Source organism: Magnolia sinica, chromosome 12 (assembly GCF_029962835.1).
Source record: "Magnolia sinica isolate HGM2019 chromosome 12, MsV1, whole genome shotgun sequence".
Lineage (NCBI taxonomy): Eukaryota > Viridiplantae > Streptophyta > Magnoliopsida > Magnoliales > Magnoliaceae > Magnolia > Magnolia sinica.
In genome coordinates, this window is record NC_080584.1 from 42,225,439 (window position 1) to 42,240,957 (window position 15,519).

General features: G+C 42.7%; 1 protein-coding gene across 5 annotated transcripts; it reads left to right on the forward strand.

Annotated features, from left to right (window-relative positions):
• The first annotated feature begins 3,098 nt into the window (after positions 1-3,098).
• Positions 3,099-6,367, forward strand: LOC131220457 (eIF-2-alpha kinase GCN2-like). 5 transcript variants are annotated; one of them, XR_009158595.1, is made up of 4 exons: positions 3,099-3,239; positions 5,290-5,365; positions 6,091-6,152; positions 6,258-6,357. XR_009158595.1 is itself a non-coding variant. In XM_058215361.1 (4 exons), exons 1-4 carry the CDS (start codon positions 3,161-3,163, stop codon positions 6,352-6,354), a joined length of 270 nt encoding a protein of 89 aa, XP_058071344.1. In that variant the 5' UTR covers positions 3,099-3,160; the 3' UTR covers positions 6,355-6,367. The 5 variants fall into 5 exon arrangements, 2 of the variants coding, with proteins under 2 accessions (XP_058071344.1, XP_058071345.1); XR_009158594.1 differs by having other exon boundaries at positions 6,265-6,357; XM_058215361.1 differs by lacking the exon at positions 6,091-6,152 and adding an exon at positions 3,704-3,724 and having other exon boundaries at positions 6,261-6,367.
• The last annotated feature ends 9,152 nt before the right edge of the window (positions 6,368-15,519 follow it).

Genomic DNA, 15,519 nt, shown 5'->3' on the forward strand with positions numbered 1-15,519 from the left:
ACTGTAATTTGTCAAGCTTCCAAATAGGACCAAAATTGCCTAATTCAGAGATTGTTCGATATCCCAAAAGCACGTTAGAACTCTTCGATCGTCATTTTTCAATATGCATTGTTAAACTTTACGTATTGCGCGATCCAATGGAGTCAGCTATAACTCAATCATTTGATGTCTAATTGGGTCAATTTTTGGTCATCTGAATGGTACTTTAGTGCTCTTTCATTCCTGACTGGAATCGTCGTATTCCGAGACCATTTGGGCATCCGTAAGTGGGATCGTAGTTGTTGGTCCTGATTGTTTCCTTCATCACCTTGTCTAATAGTAACCCTCATAACTCTCTCTTTAGAGGTTGAATATAGACTATTTCAGGTCATTGGGATGGTAACTTGTCAAGCTTCCAAATGGGACCAAAATTAACATCCTTGTCACTCCCCATCCTTTTGAATAAGAGCAAGGCAACAAAACCCATCGCATTGAATAAGATGAGGTTATCTATTAGACTAAGCTATCAAATTTTCCTCTTTTGTTGTTTTTCTTGTGCTTTGGATATTCAAAATTTAGAGAGCGAACTTAGCTTTTTGAAAATCATGGCGTAGGGTTTTGTTGTTAATTTGCGACCTTTACAACTAGTCTAGCACTATGTTAAAATCTCATTTTTTTAGTGAACTTTCTAAGCCCACACACCTTTACAAGGCATCTCATGCACATGCCACACATCCGCCACTTGGCAAATTGGTATGAGATCCAAATTCCAATCCATTCATTGGAGAGGTACTACTATGTAAATGCTCTTGCCCAAGAATCAGGTTGGTCCACTCATCGGTGGGCCACAGTTTGTGAAACCAATATATGACTAAAAAAACTTTAATAACTTGGCTGAAGTTTTTTTACCCATCCAACTGCTTCTAAAATCATCGCCCACCTGCTGAATGGAACATATTTATTTTCATGCAATAACAAGAGCGAACTTAGCAAAGCTCTTGTTCACTTAGGCTGAATTTAGGTAGTCAATATTTGGTTATTGCCAGTGGAGATTTGATCAGGAGATTGCTTCAATTTACTGACTTCTAGTACTAGGTCATCCTAGAAAGAAAGAAAAAAACCACTTCATGTTCCAAAAATAGGAAATCCCTAAAACCAAAGTCTTGTGCATAAAACTTACACACACACATTGCATTATTTGATTCTTTACCATGATAATTTGTCCATGTTGTGGTAATCTTGCAGGGATTAGTTTTGGCTGTTGCCAAAATTTAAAGCAATCTCTAAGCTGTTTCAATCTATTATCACTTTGGTGTTGTAAATTTGAAGTCTCTAGATATAATAGTATATTGAGCCATCAGCCATGTATGAATTTAATTTAATCCATTTTTGTTTATGTTTTCTTCTTCTTTTTTTGGATTCTTCCACCCAGAATCATGAGTGAGATGAGAACTATTTTGTCTTGTGTAGACTGATGGGTTTATGATTCCCTCTACTTAAATGAACTGTTAGAATTGTTACAGTGACCTTATATATATATGCACTGTTGATGCTCAACTCGTGACTCAACTCAGCCCCATCTAGTCAACTCAATTGAACTAGTTATTATTATTATTATTATTATTATTATTATTATTATTATTATTATTATTACTGACAAAAACTCAAGAAGAATTTAAAAAAAAAACTCAATAAACCTCTAGCAAACTTCCTAGATTTGACATATGGCAATCATCCCAAGTGAATGTGTTTCCACGAAAGCCAATATCTAGGATTCCATTGTCATCCATCAATTCCTATGCCCCCTTGGTTTTCTTTTCTATGGGTGAAAAAAAATGTTAAAGTCTCCCGAAAGCATCCATGGCTAGGTGAAAGAATTAGATAGATGTTTTTTTTGTTACATCGAGGTGGAATATTCTTTCTAATGGACTGGTTGTTAAGATGTTTGGAAGTGGGATTCTGTGAAGTGTGAAATATTGTCATTTTCTTTCTCCTTTTAATGTGCATTACTAGCTAGTGTTAGGAGAGATTTTCTGATAAATACTAGCTTCTTTTTTAGATGGGGTATATTTCTTAGGGTTAGGTTGAGTTGGGTTTGCAGAAATCTTAGTTGTCCACTCTCTATGGATTCTAATTCAGGATGATTTAGATCTTCATACAATTATTTGTTCTGTGCAGCGAAAATGGTAAGAAGGCAAGCTTTATTTCTAGGTGACTCAGAGCTGCAACAACTGCTTCACATCTTCAAGTACTTGTTGAATATTGAGTTGCTTTGAAAATGATGCTGAATGAGATTAACTTTACTTATGAACTTTCTTATTGGTCATGTTATATGTGTTGGTAGCCAACGCCCATTCATTTATAACTGAAGAAGCTAGGGGGAAACTAGATTCAGGGCATGTGATTGACTTTCATCTTGTCATTTCTTTGTTCATGTCAATTTCATTTGAACAATTCCTAATTAAATTCCAGTAATCCATCTAAGGGAACTAGTAAACAAAAAAAAAAATCAATTTTTTTGCTTCTTGTTATTTGACATAATGATTAACTTTGATGTGTGTCACATGCATGTCATTTTACTGTTTCATCCATCGATTTGATTATAGGTTTCGTATCAGCCAATATGTATTGTATCCATATCATCTAGATATGATATGCAATACAGGGCCAAATTGGACCACCCCAAAATATTCCATACATATAGCTCTGTATATATAGTGTTTTGTTTCCAATTTTCTACTCCAATTCTAATTAAAAATCAATACTAAGTTGGTAACTTGCTAGATTGGTCAAACAGGCTTGAAGTAGAAGAAGGACACTACAACCTGAATATGAAGACTGCTAATTTACTGTTACCATGCAATAGGAACTGCCTTCTATTAAATGGTCCAATCATGTGACTAGAGGATCGTTTTGGGCCCCACAGTTGGTCCCTCCAACCTTGTGGCCCTGTAGGGTCCACTAGGCAACCTGCCATCATGTGGGCCCATCAGTTGCCCATGTGGGATCCATAAGTGATTGGCATGGAGCCCACCCCAGACCTTTGGGGACAAGTCTTGATGAAAAGATTCTATTGCCTCAGTAGTAATCTGATGCAGGCAATGTTTTACAACCAAGAGCACTATTACAGCTTATACCACTACAATAGCAGTTGACCATTTCTCCATTATTTTATGGTTGGATGCTGAAGAGACAAGATAAAGCAATTGAAAGCTACAAGACCCAACCAACCACCACCATAACACCAACTTGGAAAAGAGGTGAGCTTGTAACAGCCATCTGACTTTTGAGCTGCTAAGGGCCTATTTGGTTGCCACTTAAAAATGAATTTCATCTCATTTAAATCTGTTTGCTTAATTTTAGGTGCCCATGCTTCAAAAGGCTCTTTACCAATATCTCATCTCTGCCCCGTCTCATCAGAGCCCAAATTCTGATGGATCGAACCGGGTTGGGAGCCATCTGCTCGACTAGATGTTGAGAATTTGGTGTTTTAAAAAAAAAATTCATGGTCGGTTGCTTGGGAGGAGTGGCATTCCTGGCAGTAGGAGGCAGCTGTTGTTTGGATCATTCTTTCTTTTTCCTTTTCCTTTTGTAATTGCTGGTTAGGTGATATGATAGGTGAGGCCTGTTGTTTTTGTCGAGCCCACCTAAAAGTTTGGCTGTACATCCTTTATTAGTATTATCAATGATATTGGGGTGGGACCCCTCCTTTTGAAAAAAAAAGGTGCCCATGCTTCATTTTTAGGTATTACAATCTCTAATATGGTGTTCTGCTTTAGATTGCTTTACCTCTTGTTTGATTTGGATTTTGTCCAAAAGGCACCCAATGGACCCAACCCGATCTTAATGCATCCAGATCCAATTTTCTAGACTCATTTAGAGATCAAACCAAGTTTGGATCCACCATTTGGAGAATTGGCCTAATTAAAATTGGGTCGAGTATAGGTTGTGTCATGTCTTACCATCTTGGACATAGTTAAAATCAGTTTGGCACTCCTGTATTTATATTTTTTACTCTCTTTTTCTCTTGAAAGTTTGGGATATTTATTATGAGGACATTGTGCACATGCATGCCCGCACGCCGCCCGCACGCACACACACACCACCACCCCTACGCACGTACGTACGCAGAAAGAGGACCCCACTATCGATATGGCTCGATGATGACATCCAGGGAGGGCCTCCTAGCTAGAAGACAAGTTATGGTTTAAAAAAAGTGGGCCCGATAGTCAAGAAAAGCCCATCATGGGATCTCATGATCGTGGCTCACTCGTCGGATGATTTTATATTTTAGGTTTTACTTATTGTTATTATTTAAAACATCATGAATGCTTTAGATTTCTTTATTTGGTTTTTATTTTAGTTTACTTCCTCGCCAAGTAATAGGCTGCGCACATGGTGTAAGTTTTTGGGGTATAGGGTTTTCCCTGTAAATAGGCACCCCTTGTAGTTCTTTTCATTCATTCAAGTTTAATAAAAATTCTTGCTTTATTTTTCTACTCTCTTCGTGAGTTGTGGAAGAATTCAAAAGTGGGTGCGAAGCCCTCCCTTCTTCAAAGGGCTAACTACCGTGGCGTCAAGCCACATCTATCCCCATCCGCCCCTACCATCTTCCATCCATATCTCTCATCTTCTATCATCATTATTTCTTTAAAATTTTTAACTTTTGTAGCTATTATCCCTTTACAGCCAGTTTCCAAAATCTGGACCTATAGGAGGGCTGAAACTTCGACGAAGCACTACGCCTCGACCTTACGTCGAATCGTCATCAAACTTGCAGGGATTGGAGGTCTCCCCTGGCCGACCAAGGCTAGGTGTCACTTTGGGAGGCAAGCTTCCATCACACATGCGGCCAGCCCACCTGCGCACATACGTCAACCTCGGGTCACCATTTGCGCGCAAGAGTTTTCTCCAAGCCAGGTTTTCTTCTAATTTTCCTCTTTTCATTCATATTTCCTAAACCCTAGCCTTATTTTGTATTAGTCCTAATTTATTTACCCCTTTTTTTCACCCTAGGGTTCCTTGAATTGAAATTGGGGAATCCCTTGGATTAGGGATGATTTTTATGCATGTGTGGTTGATTTTTATTTCCCTTTTACATCATTTGGTTTATAATTTTTATTAGTCCAATCCTAGCCTATGTCGGCCTGGACCTGCATAGATTCCCCTTTTTAATTGAATGATTTGATTATCATGTGGGTGTGGAATTTGTGTAACTGTTTCTGAATTAGTATGATCTAAGCCTAAATTTTTGCATCTCATACTTAAATTTCATGTCCTGCATCAATTTATAAATTTGTTTTAATGCAGGATTGTGTAGTCTCCTATCTCTGAACTTTGTTTTGATCAAAACAGCAGTACTGAACAATCTGTATCTCATGAAAAGGTTTGGTCTCTAGTATTCAGTCAATTGTTGCCAAAACTGCCTTGTCAACTAAATGTGTCTCATCAAAACAGCAATACTGAACAATTCGTATCTCATGAAAAGGATTGTACTTGTGTCTCAATTCTGCCCTTAACTCATCTTAGCCATCAGTTAGCGCCACTGATACATCTCTTTTTCTGGCAATGGAGCTTTGGATCCTATGGATATGTCTCCTTGTTCTACTAACCACTTAGATGGCATACGTGATGACAACACTTACACAATTCCCAAGATTTGTAAATCAACAAAACCTGGAAGAAGGGCATCACCAGAAGCCATAAAGATGTGGAAAGAAAATGATTTTACTAGGTAAATATACAAAAGGATGTACTGAATGACTGAGTGCTAGCAAGTTGTTAATATTCTGTGGTGATACTAAGATTCAACCTTTTGCGCAGCCAAATAATTGCATCTATAGAGCTGGATACTTGGAGCATAGTTCAAGAGCTTTTACCACTTCTTTTGATTTCAGCGCCATTTGCCATTTGTCATTAATATCTTTAGGTCCAATGCCCTGGGTCTTGTTGGCTTTATTTTGTGTGCATCTGTTAGTCTACTCTTTTTAATGGTAATCATGTCAAAAGCTATTGAATTGATATGGCATACCTATCAATCCCAGCCAAAACCTGTCCTGTTTCAATGATGAGTTCTTATCCCAACCAATCTGATAGTCTGGTCCATTCCAGGTAAGTAAACACCGGTCATTACTGAGGCTCATCAAACTGGAAGCTCCTCATTGATCAAATAAGTTTATTTCTTGTACTGCATATTTTGAGGTTATCATAAAATCGATTTCATTCAGCTAACTTCTGTTGCTTGTTGGAATTGTCTAATTGTTTTCATTTACATTAAGAAGGAAGGTTGTCAAACTTTTGACTCCTGGAGGGAACATGCTGGAGTTGTGTCATGAGCTACACTTACCCTTTGTTAATTGGGTTATAACAAACTAGGTATAACACTCAACATGTTTGTGCATAATGTCTTGGAAGATGTTCTGCATTGCCCTCTGATATGTTGCCCTAGCATTTTTGAGACCAAATGGAATAACTTTAAAACAATAAATCCCCAACGAAGTTATAAACGCTGTTGCTTCTTCATCTTCAGGCAACATTCTAATTTGATTATATCCTGCATAACCATCCATGAAGGACATGATAGCATACTAAGTCATACTGTTGATCAGTAATTCGGTTATTGGGAGAGGAAAGTCATCTTTCAGACAAGCTTCATTCAAATCTCTGAAGTCAACGCACACCCTAACTTGTCCATTTTTCTTTTTTACTGGGACAATGTTTGATATCCATTTGGGATATTTAACCTCCCTGATAAACCTAACTTTTATCAGCTTGTTCACTTCTTCTTCTATCATGGGAACCAAGTCCGGATGAAATCGCCCTTGCGCTTGTTTAATCGGCTTCTTTTCCTTAGAAATATCTAATCAGTGCACTACTACTGAAGGCTCCAAACCCGGCATCTCTGCATATGTCCAAATGAAGACGTCTCTATTTTTTTGAGAAGTTGAACGTATTTCTCAGCCTCCTGTTCAGAAAGACCAGCGTTGATGCATGTGTTCCTCGGCTCTTCCTCCGTACCCAAGTTTACTTCCCGCAAACTATCTATTGTTAGCTAACCCTGTCTTCCATTTGGTTTGGGGCCATTTCAGGATGCTCTATTATTTTAAGATCTTCTTCTGATAATTGCTCAGTTGTAACCATGTTTACCAATGATTCTGGCCCCAATCCTTGAAATTTTCTTTGCTTTTCTTGACTAACCCCAATAGGAATTTGAATTCTTCTCCCGTGTTTCAGGCCGGTGGGCTCTTCATAATCAAAACCCATGTTTCTCATGATTTTCGTGCTTGTTGGGCTATATTTTTTAAGATCATATGGTATCAGCTTACTGCAATACACATTATTCTTGGCCTCTTCCCCTACTTTTGCTTTTTGGGCTTCATTTAACCTCTCTATGCCCCCATTGCCATGACTGATTAGGGAGAAACAGACACCGGTGAACTTACTAGCAGTGCTTTACCCTTTTACTCCCTTGTCCATCTGGCTCTAGAGGTTACCAAAGCTGGGAAATCGCGTGACGTTAGATGCGAAACCGTTTGCCTGGGATATATCACAGGAGGGGCAAGTTCAGGATTCTTCCTAACAGCATTACGTGTTATCAATCCGCTAACTCTTAACGAAGGCGGATTCATTTTGTGGCTTCCTATGTTCCGTGCTCTCGCCCTGCGAGACATTACAACAGTCCAATCCTTGTCACCTTCTGGTGCTTGAGGCGAAGCGGATACAACTCCAACTATTGCTTGGGTCGGGTTGCTTTTGCTTATAAGGAGTCAAGCCATGTGTTCCGGGGATTGATTCGGCACATATTCTACCATGAATCTAGTCGCAATGAAATGGAAGCTCACTTTCCTTGCAGAATTGCCATTGGTGATTCCTTCAGATATAAAATATAATTATAGTTAGTATTTGTATTGTCAAATAATCTATCTTAGAGATGAAGGGGAGGATGTTCCCATTAAGAGTCGCCATTTTGGCGTCGAAAGACCCCAAACTACAATGAAAATTCTATAATACTCTTAATATTAATATCGAATAATGAAGTCCCCAGCAGAGTCGCCATTTTATTTAGAACAAGAAACAAATGTATTCAATTTAGGGAAAATTATCTTATTCGAACATACAAAGAGAGTATAAGAAGAATTGTTGATGCAAAAAACTGGTGCACCACCCTTTGATCTTCTACCTGCACAGGGAAGAAACAACAGAGACCCTGGCTGGAGCCGGGGACCCTCCGATGCCAAAGTCATGACTAGGATCGTATAGAAGGGTTTTTGGGAGAGTTTGTTGCGTATACCTTTCACCTTGGAAATCTCCTGTATTTATAGGAAGGGGAGGATCCCATCATACCAGGATTCTTTTCCTGATATCTTAGAGATTTGGCGTCAATCCATTTTAGGACCCTAGCCGATCCCGAGATCCTCAGGATCAAGGATCTTTTTGCTCAATTTTCGGGAAGGTGTTTTGTTTTACACTGTTTCTTTCCTTTCTCGATAGGTTTTACTAATTGTGTCAGGCCTGGCCGACTCTACTGATGAGTGAGTCTCGACTGGCTATAATAGGTTATGCTACTTGCCCACTCTTGGATGAGATGAGACTGATCCATAATCAGTATTCTTTCTCGATCCGATTGTCGACTCTGTAACTGACCTCAAGTTAGGTTGGTTTAATGGTCGGCCGTGTGGCTTCTGAGCTTCGGGCCTTAGTTGGCCTCTTTGGATGTTACTGCCTCGTTTATCGAGCTAACTTCATGCATCTCATATATTCTACTTCATGGCTCTGGACTTTTCAATCTCGGTTTGGATTAGTTCCTTGTGATCCGAGTCAAGTCTCTCTTTTAGGCTTTTGATATGCTTGCCTCGGTCGTGCTCGTTGCATCGGGATCCCGGGCACTGTCAGTAAAGTTGGTCCATTCCATAGCTGAGTCTCTAGACTTGTGCTATTTTCCCTAACAGTAATCCCCCTACTCCTTTCATCACTTTGTTGACGCTTAGGAGTAGAGAATTGTTGAGTCGGCTTGAGCTGGGACTGACTTTATGATAGAGCATTTATTGCTTGCAAGTGTCCTATATCATCCAAAACATGTGCTGGTTCATTGATCGAGGCAGCACGAGCGGGAAGCCGCTAGAACATCTTGTCGCCTTATAAGAGCCAGACACGTGGTGGGAACAGCGCTCGCATCGTCTAAGGCGAGCCACGTGTCGAGCGGGGGAGTCGAAGCAGGTGCCTATTTCGACTCCGCATGGCTATAAAAGGAGGAGCGGGATGTGCCTCTCCCATTTTCGCATGTACTTTTTCCTCTTGTTTTTCATTTTCACTGCTTTTGCCATTACACATTTTCTGCCATTTTCGTCTTCTGCTTCCACGTTCCACCTTTCTCTCAGCCATTCTCGCTGCCTCCGGTGAGTTTTTAACTCTCTCCTTCCCTTTTACTTTCAATTATAGTGGCAATGCAAGAACCTCTGAGCCCCTGGGAGGGAGCTTCCGGTGATGAAGATGAACTGAGGTGTCTCTGGGAGGTTTCGAAATCACCTTCGTTGCTGGCGGAGATGGTTGTAGACGCCAAGGTAGCTTTCCAGCATTCTTAAAAGGTGGCTAGAACTTCAGCGGAACGCCCTGTTCTAGTGGGTTCATCTCACGGAGGGGCGTCGTTGGCGACTACTCTTGGCAAGCCCAATCCCCCTGGGGAGGAAATAGAAGAGAGTGAGGCAGCCGCAGGAATCAGTGAGTAGGTCGCTGCCCAAAAATAGGCAAATGCCGCTGAGTTGGCAGCCAAGGGAGAGAGGCCGAGGATAAGAAGAAGGGTCCCGTTCCCTCGATTTTAACTGAGGCAGAACTGGACAAGATCCGGGCCGGGTACCAGTCCAGGACTCGGTCAATCTTCACCTCCCTCTCCCGAGTGAATTACCCAACTGTCCTCCTACTGGGATGGTCGCGATTTTCCAAGTCACTTTACAATGTGGCTTACGTCTTCCCCTTCAAGGGATAGCTCAGGATTTACTTTTCCGACTTTGGATAGCGCCCGGGCAGATAGTTCTGAATGGGTGGAGGAACTTGTTCGGGTGTGCGGTGTTGTGGGCTGAGATGGGTAGCCCCCACTGACTGTCGACGAGTTTCTTTATCTGTTTCAAGTACGGTCGAACCCACAGCAGCCCGGGTGGTACTTTTTGTGTGCTTGGCAGAATAAGAGCAGACCTTTGATAACTGACCCTCCTACCTCCAACAAGCACTAAAGAGAGATGGTTCTGGGAATGTGGTTGTTAAGAGACTGCCGAGCCAGGGCCCATCGAATCTCGTGTTCCTCGGGTGTTCTCCCAAATAGGTGACTCAGTGCCCTTTCCTTTATCTTCTCACCCTTCTATGTCTTTGAGTCTGACTGTGTATGTTTACAGATATTCCTAAGCAAAGGCCAAACCTCGAAGTCGACACTTTAGCTCATATTAAAGATTTGAAGGCACTGAGTCTAGAGCAACGGTCTTGGAAGAGGCTTCTCCAATCAGAGCGCCTTTTTGACTCGGGTTTGGACTCAGCCTTGAAAGGTACTTTCTGGTTGTCCTTCTACATTCTCTTTGATTTTTATTTAACTCGTTTTATTTTTTATGTAGAGATGGCTAAGGCTTGGCCCTTCCTCCGTCCGCCTTCCAAAATGAAGGCCCCTCCGAGGTCAAAGCCCCGGCCTCTGAAGAGACCGAAGATGGTCTCGAAGACCAAGGGGCAAGCTGCCCCACCCATCCCAACCGTGATAGTTCCTGACTTGAAGGTAGGGTCGGGAGTGGCAGACGCGGTGGCTCCTGAGTCTCAAAGGGCCGCTAAGCCATGACCTGCTACCGAGCCATTCTGGAGCAGAGGGAGGAGCCCTCGGAGGGAAGATGACTCAACAAGAGACGTCGATTTTCCAACGGGCCGTTAGGGACATGCTTCCTTGGGCGATCTCCCATGGGATCGAAAATGACTTCGCTGCCTTCTTGGAGGCTCCCTCAAGGCAGACCCTCTCCCATATGGCGAAGATGCTTCTCAAGGTAAGAACTGAACTTTGCACTTGCTTTATCGGCTTTCTAAGGCTCGGCTGACCTTTTGTTTCCTTTTGGAGTTTTCCCCTTGTGCGCTCAGGGCTTACTCGGATCTGACCGACACTCAAAGGCGGGCTGGGGAGGCGGAAGCAACTCGCTGCTGCTGTAACTCGGCTTAACATAATGACTAGCGACCTAGGAATTGGCCGGAAGGCTGTCGAGGAGGCCAAGGCTGAGAGTGCCCATTTAGCCTCGCAATTGCAAAAGGCCTAGGAGGAGAGTCGGCAGAGTCACGAGGCTTGTTCTTCCTCTAAAGAGAAGTTGGCTCGGCTCAAGACAGAGACCAAGGCTATCATCGCGTAGGCCAAGGTCCGAGCCATAGAGGCCTTTCTTGAATCCTGTAAGTATTTGGAGGAGCGGGATCGCTTGTATTAGGACGGCTATATCAAGTGCATGGACCTGATGAAGTAGTCCTTCCACGACCTTGATCTTTCAGGATTCGACGAGAGTGACTCTGGGTCTGATGGTCCGAGCGCCGAGGCAGCTGGGTCAGCTGATGCGGCGGCGACTGATCTTGAGGTTACTTCCGAGGCTACTCCAAAGGTGGCGCCAGAGGTTACTTCGAGTGGCGGCAGCAGATAAACCTGAGCCACCTCCTGTGTTAGCTCCTGGTGAATCTTGAAGCGAATTTTGGATTGCAAAGCGTGTGGGACACTGAAGATAATTTTGGATTAGAAAGCGTGTCAGGCACTTCAAGCACACCAAGCTTTAAGCACTTTAAGCACACCAAGCTTCAAGCCAGGCTCAAGAGCATCTGCAACCGAGAGGGGACATAGCTTATCTTGGCTGACTCCTTTCCATATTATCCTCGTTGCTTTATCAATGTAATTCTAAAGTAGGAGCTAATGTAATCTGATGTAAAACTCATACTGATGAATGAATATACTCGATTTTCTCATTCATTTGACTCAGTTTACACGTTTTTCACTCTTCAATTATTGAATGCAACCAGTTACTCAATGGCCGACCTAGGGATAGTAGGTTTTTATATGCTTGGCATTCCATGGATGGGGGAGTAATTGCCCAATTAGATCTTCTAACCAATATGTCCCAGGTCGGATGGTGCTTGAGACGACATAGGGCCCTTCCCAATTGAGTCTCAGTGTGCCCACACCAACTTCCTTTGTATTTGGAAACATTTTTCAAATGACCATGTCCCCGGCTTAGAATTTTTTAACCTTGACTCAGGCATTATAGAACTGAGCTACTTGTCGTTGCCGACCTACCATCCGTAGGGGAGCCCTTTCCCTTTGTTCTTCAAAGAGATTGAGTCCGAGAGACAGTAGTTCTCTGTTATCTTATTCGTTAAATGAACTAAATCGAGTGGAAGGTAGTCCGATCTCTACCAGAGTGATGGCTTTCGATCCATATGCAAGAGAGAAAGGAGTCTCTCCTGTGGCCATTCGAGCGGTAGTTTGGTATGCCCATAATGTTTTAGGAAGTTCTTCAACCCACGCTCTTTTAGCTTGGTCGAGTTTGGTTCGGAGATGTTGTTTGATGATCTTGTTGACTGCCTAAACCTGTCCATTCGTCTAAGGATGATGGGGGGACAAGTAGACATTCTTTATTCTAAGATTGTTGCACATCTCTCTGTACTGCCTATTGTCGAACTGCTTCCCGTTGTCAGTAATAATGGTCCGAGGTATCCCAAATTGGTAGATGATATTTTTCCAAACAAAATCTGTGATCTTTTGTTTGGTTATCCTAGCCAATGGCTCAACTTCGGCCCACTTAGTGAAGTAATCCACCACAATGATGGCAAACTTAGCTGGCCTTTCCCCAAAGGGAGCGGTCCAATGATGTCGATTCCCCACTGCGCGAAGGGCCAAGGACTGGCCATAGGAGTCAACTCCTCGGGTGGCTGTCTTAGAACGGCCACGAATCGTTGGCATATGTCGCAACTTTGGATGAGCTTGCACGCGTCGTGCTGAATGGTCGACCAATAATACCCTTACCATAAGACCTTATATGCGAGCGATCGTTTTCCCAAGTGATTTCTGCAAATTTCTTCATAGATCTCCCACAGTACATAATTAGCCTCATCGTGATTTAGGCAACGTAGCAAAGGAGTGAAAAATCCTTTCTTATACAGTACCCCATTGAGTATGGTTTAACGAGAGGCTCGGGAGTTCAACCGTCGGGCCTCAGCACGATCCTCGGGCAACTTTCCACTGTCAAGATATTGGACGATCAGGTTGAGCCAAGTGGGTTCCAAGTCGATTGAGTGTATGGTCGAGCTAAGTAGGTCATCGATACTCGGCTTAGCGACTTAATTGATTGGAACGGACCTAGGTATATCGTACTCGTCGGCAAAGGCAAGTTTCGCCAATAGGTCGGCTTTAGCATTTTCTGTTCAAGGGATCCGAGTGACAGTACATCATTGAAAACCATCGATCAACTCTTTAGCTTTCTTCATATATGCTTTTAGCTGCTCTTTACGTGTTTGATACACGCTAGTAACCTGATTGACGACCAGCTGCGAGTCACTGAATATGTTAAGAAGAGTAACACCCAGACTGGCTGCTAGTTGAAGGTCGAGCAACAAGGCTTCATATTCTGCTATATTATTCGAGGCTTGAAATCTAAGTCTTAAGGCATATTGCATGTAAGTTTGATCGAGAGTTTCCACGATGACTCCTGCCCCACTTGCCTTAAAGTTAGATGAGCCATCGACATAAAGCTGTTAGGGGAATGGATTGGGCGATGACTTGGGAGTTGCAGTCATCGACTGGTTGGCTGGCTTATCTACAGCCTCTATAGGTGAATCAGCTTATGGGGTAACTTCATCTATGAAGTCGGCCACAGCCTGTACTTTAATTGCTACCCTGGGCTTGTATTGAAATCGAATTCACTGAGCTCGATCGCCCACTTCGTTAGGTGGCCGAAAGCTTCCTGTTTCTGAAGAATCTGACGCAGTGGGAGGTTGGTTACGACGATGATATTGTGAGCTTGAAAGTATGGGCGAAGTCGTCGTGCGGAGACAACTAAGAGTAGGGCCACTTTCTCCAGAGGCGGATATCGGGTTTCTACTGGTAGCAGTGCCTTGCTGACATAATACACCGGTGGTTACTTTCCTTTATGGTCACGTATCAAAGTCGAGCTTACGGCTACATCGGAGACCGCCAGATACAACAGCAAGGCTTCCCCAGGCTCAGGTTTTGATAAGAGAGGTGGACATCCAAGATACGACTTCAACTACTGGAACGTAGCTTCACACTCTTCCGTCCAATCTACCATTTGCCTTCCCTTCAGTTGTTTGAAGAATGGGAGGCACTTATCGGTAGCTCGAGAGAGGAAGCGGTTGAGTGCGGCTACTCATCCAGTCAGTCTTTGTATATCTTTAATCATTTTTGGGGATTCCATGTCACACAATGCTTTGATTTTCTCTAGATTCGCTTCGCTCCCTCGCTGGCTAACCAGAAATCCGAGAATTTACCAGAGCTTACCCCAAAGGCACACTTGCTTGGGTTCAACTTCATCTGATATTTGCGAAGGATAAGGAACATCACTTCTAAGTCAGTAATATGATCGGCCGCATTATACTTTTGACGAGCGTATCGTCAATGTACACTTCCATGGTCCATCCGATTTGCTGAGCAAACATTTTATTCACTAGCCGCTGATAGGTTGCTCGTGCATTTTTTAGGCAAAATGGCATCACACGGTAACAGTAAAGACCTTCGTCAGTGACAAAGGTAATCTTAGATTTATCTGATTGATGCGTTACAATTTGATTGTATCTAGAATAAGCATCCATAAAACTAAGAAGTTCATGTCCTGCTGTGCTGTCCACCAAGTGATTAATCCTTGGAAGAGGAAAGCTGTCCTTTGGGCAGGCTTTGTTTAAGTCGGTATAGTCAATACAGACTCGCCCATTGGCTTTTTTAATGAGTATGACATTAGCTACCCACTCCGGAAAGTATATCTCCTTGATGAATTTAGCCTTAAGGAGCTTGATGACCTCTTCTTCAATGATGGCATACCTTTCGGGGTCGAGTAGTCGTCGCTTCTGCCGAATCGGTCGGTAAGTCAGGTCGATATTGAGGCAATGAGTCTTCATTGAGGGATTAATCCCGGGCATATCTTCATGGCTCCATGTAAACACGTCAGTGTATCGTCGAAGTAGAGATACCAGCTTATCTTTCAAGGGCAATTGTAGGGACGAGCTAATCCGAAATATTTTGGACTCGTCTGTCTCAACTAAAGGTATCGGGATGAGGACTTCTACCGGTTGACCTCATTTGTGAGTCTTAGCCCGAGGGTCCAATGATTCGATCGTGGTTGCCTCGGCTGGACCTTTTGTAATGATCCAGAAAATTTTGTGCAAAGACCCGAGTACTACCTCAGATTCTTGAGAAGTTATTTGAGGGTTAATTAGCGCTCAACTCGATTGCTTGTGAAATTAGCATCAATCGCTTTAAATTTGATCTGCAGGACTCAAAACCTGTAGAATTGTTAGCACTATGTTACTCTGAAA

What these genes read in the sequence shown, in the direction of transcription:
- LOC131220457 (XM_058215361.1), top strand. Translation starts at nt 3,161, where the DNA reads ATGCTGAAGAGACAAGATAAAGCAATTGAAAGCTACAAGACCCAACCA. An exon ending in AACACCAACTTGGAAAAGAG is followed by an intron (nt 3,240 to 3,703) that starts GTGAGCTTGTAA and finishes TGAAAAAAAAAG; the next exon opens with GTGCCCATGCTTCATTTTTA. An exon ending in TGCCCATGCTTCATTTTTAG is followed by an intron (nt 3,725 to 5,289) that starts GTATTACAATCT and finishes GTTTTAATGCAG; the next exon opens with GATTGTGTAGTCTCCTATCT.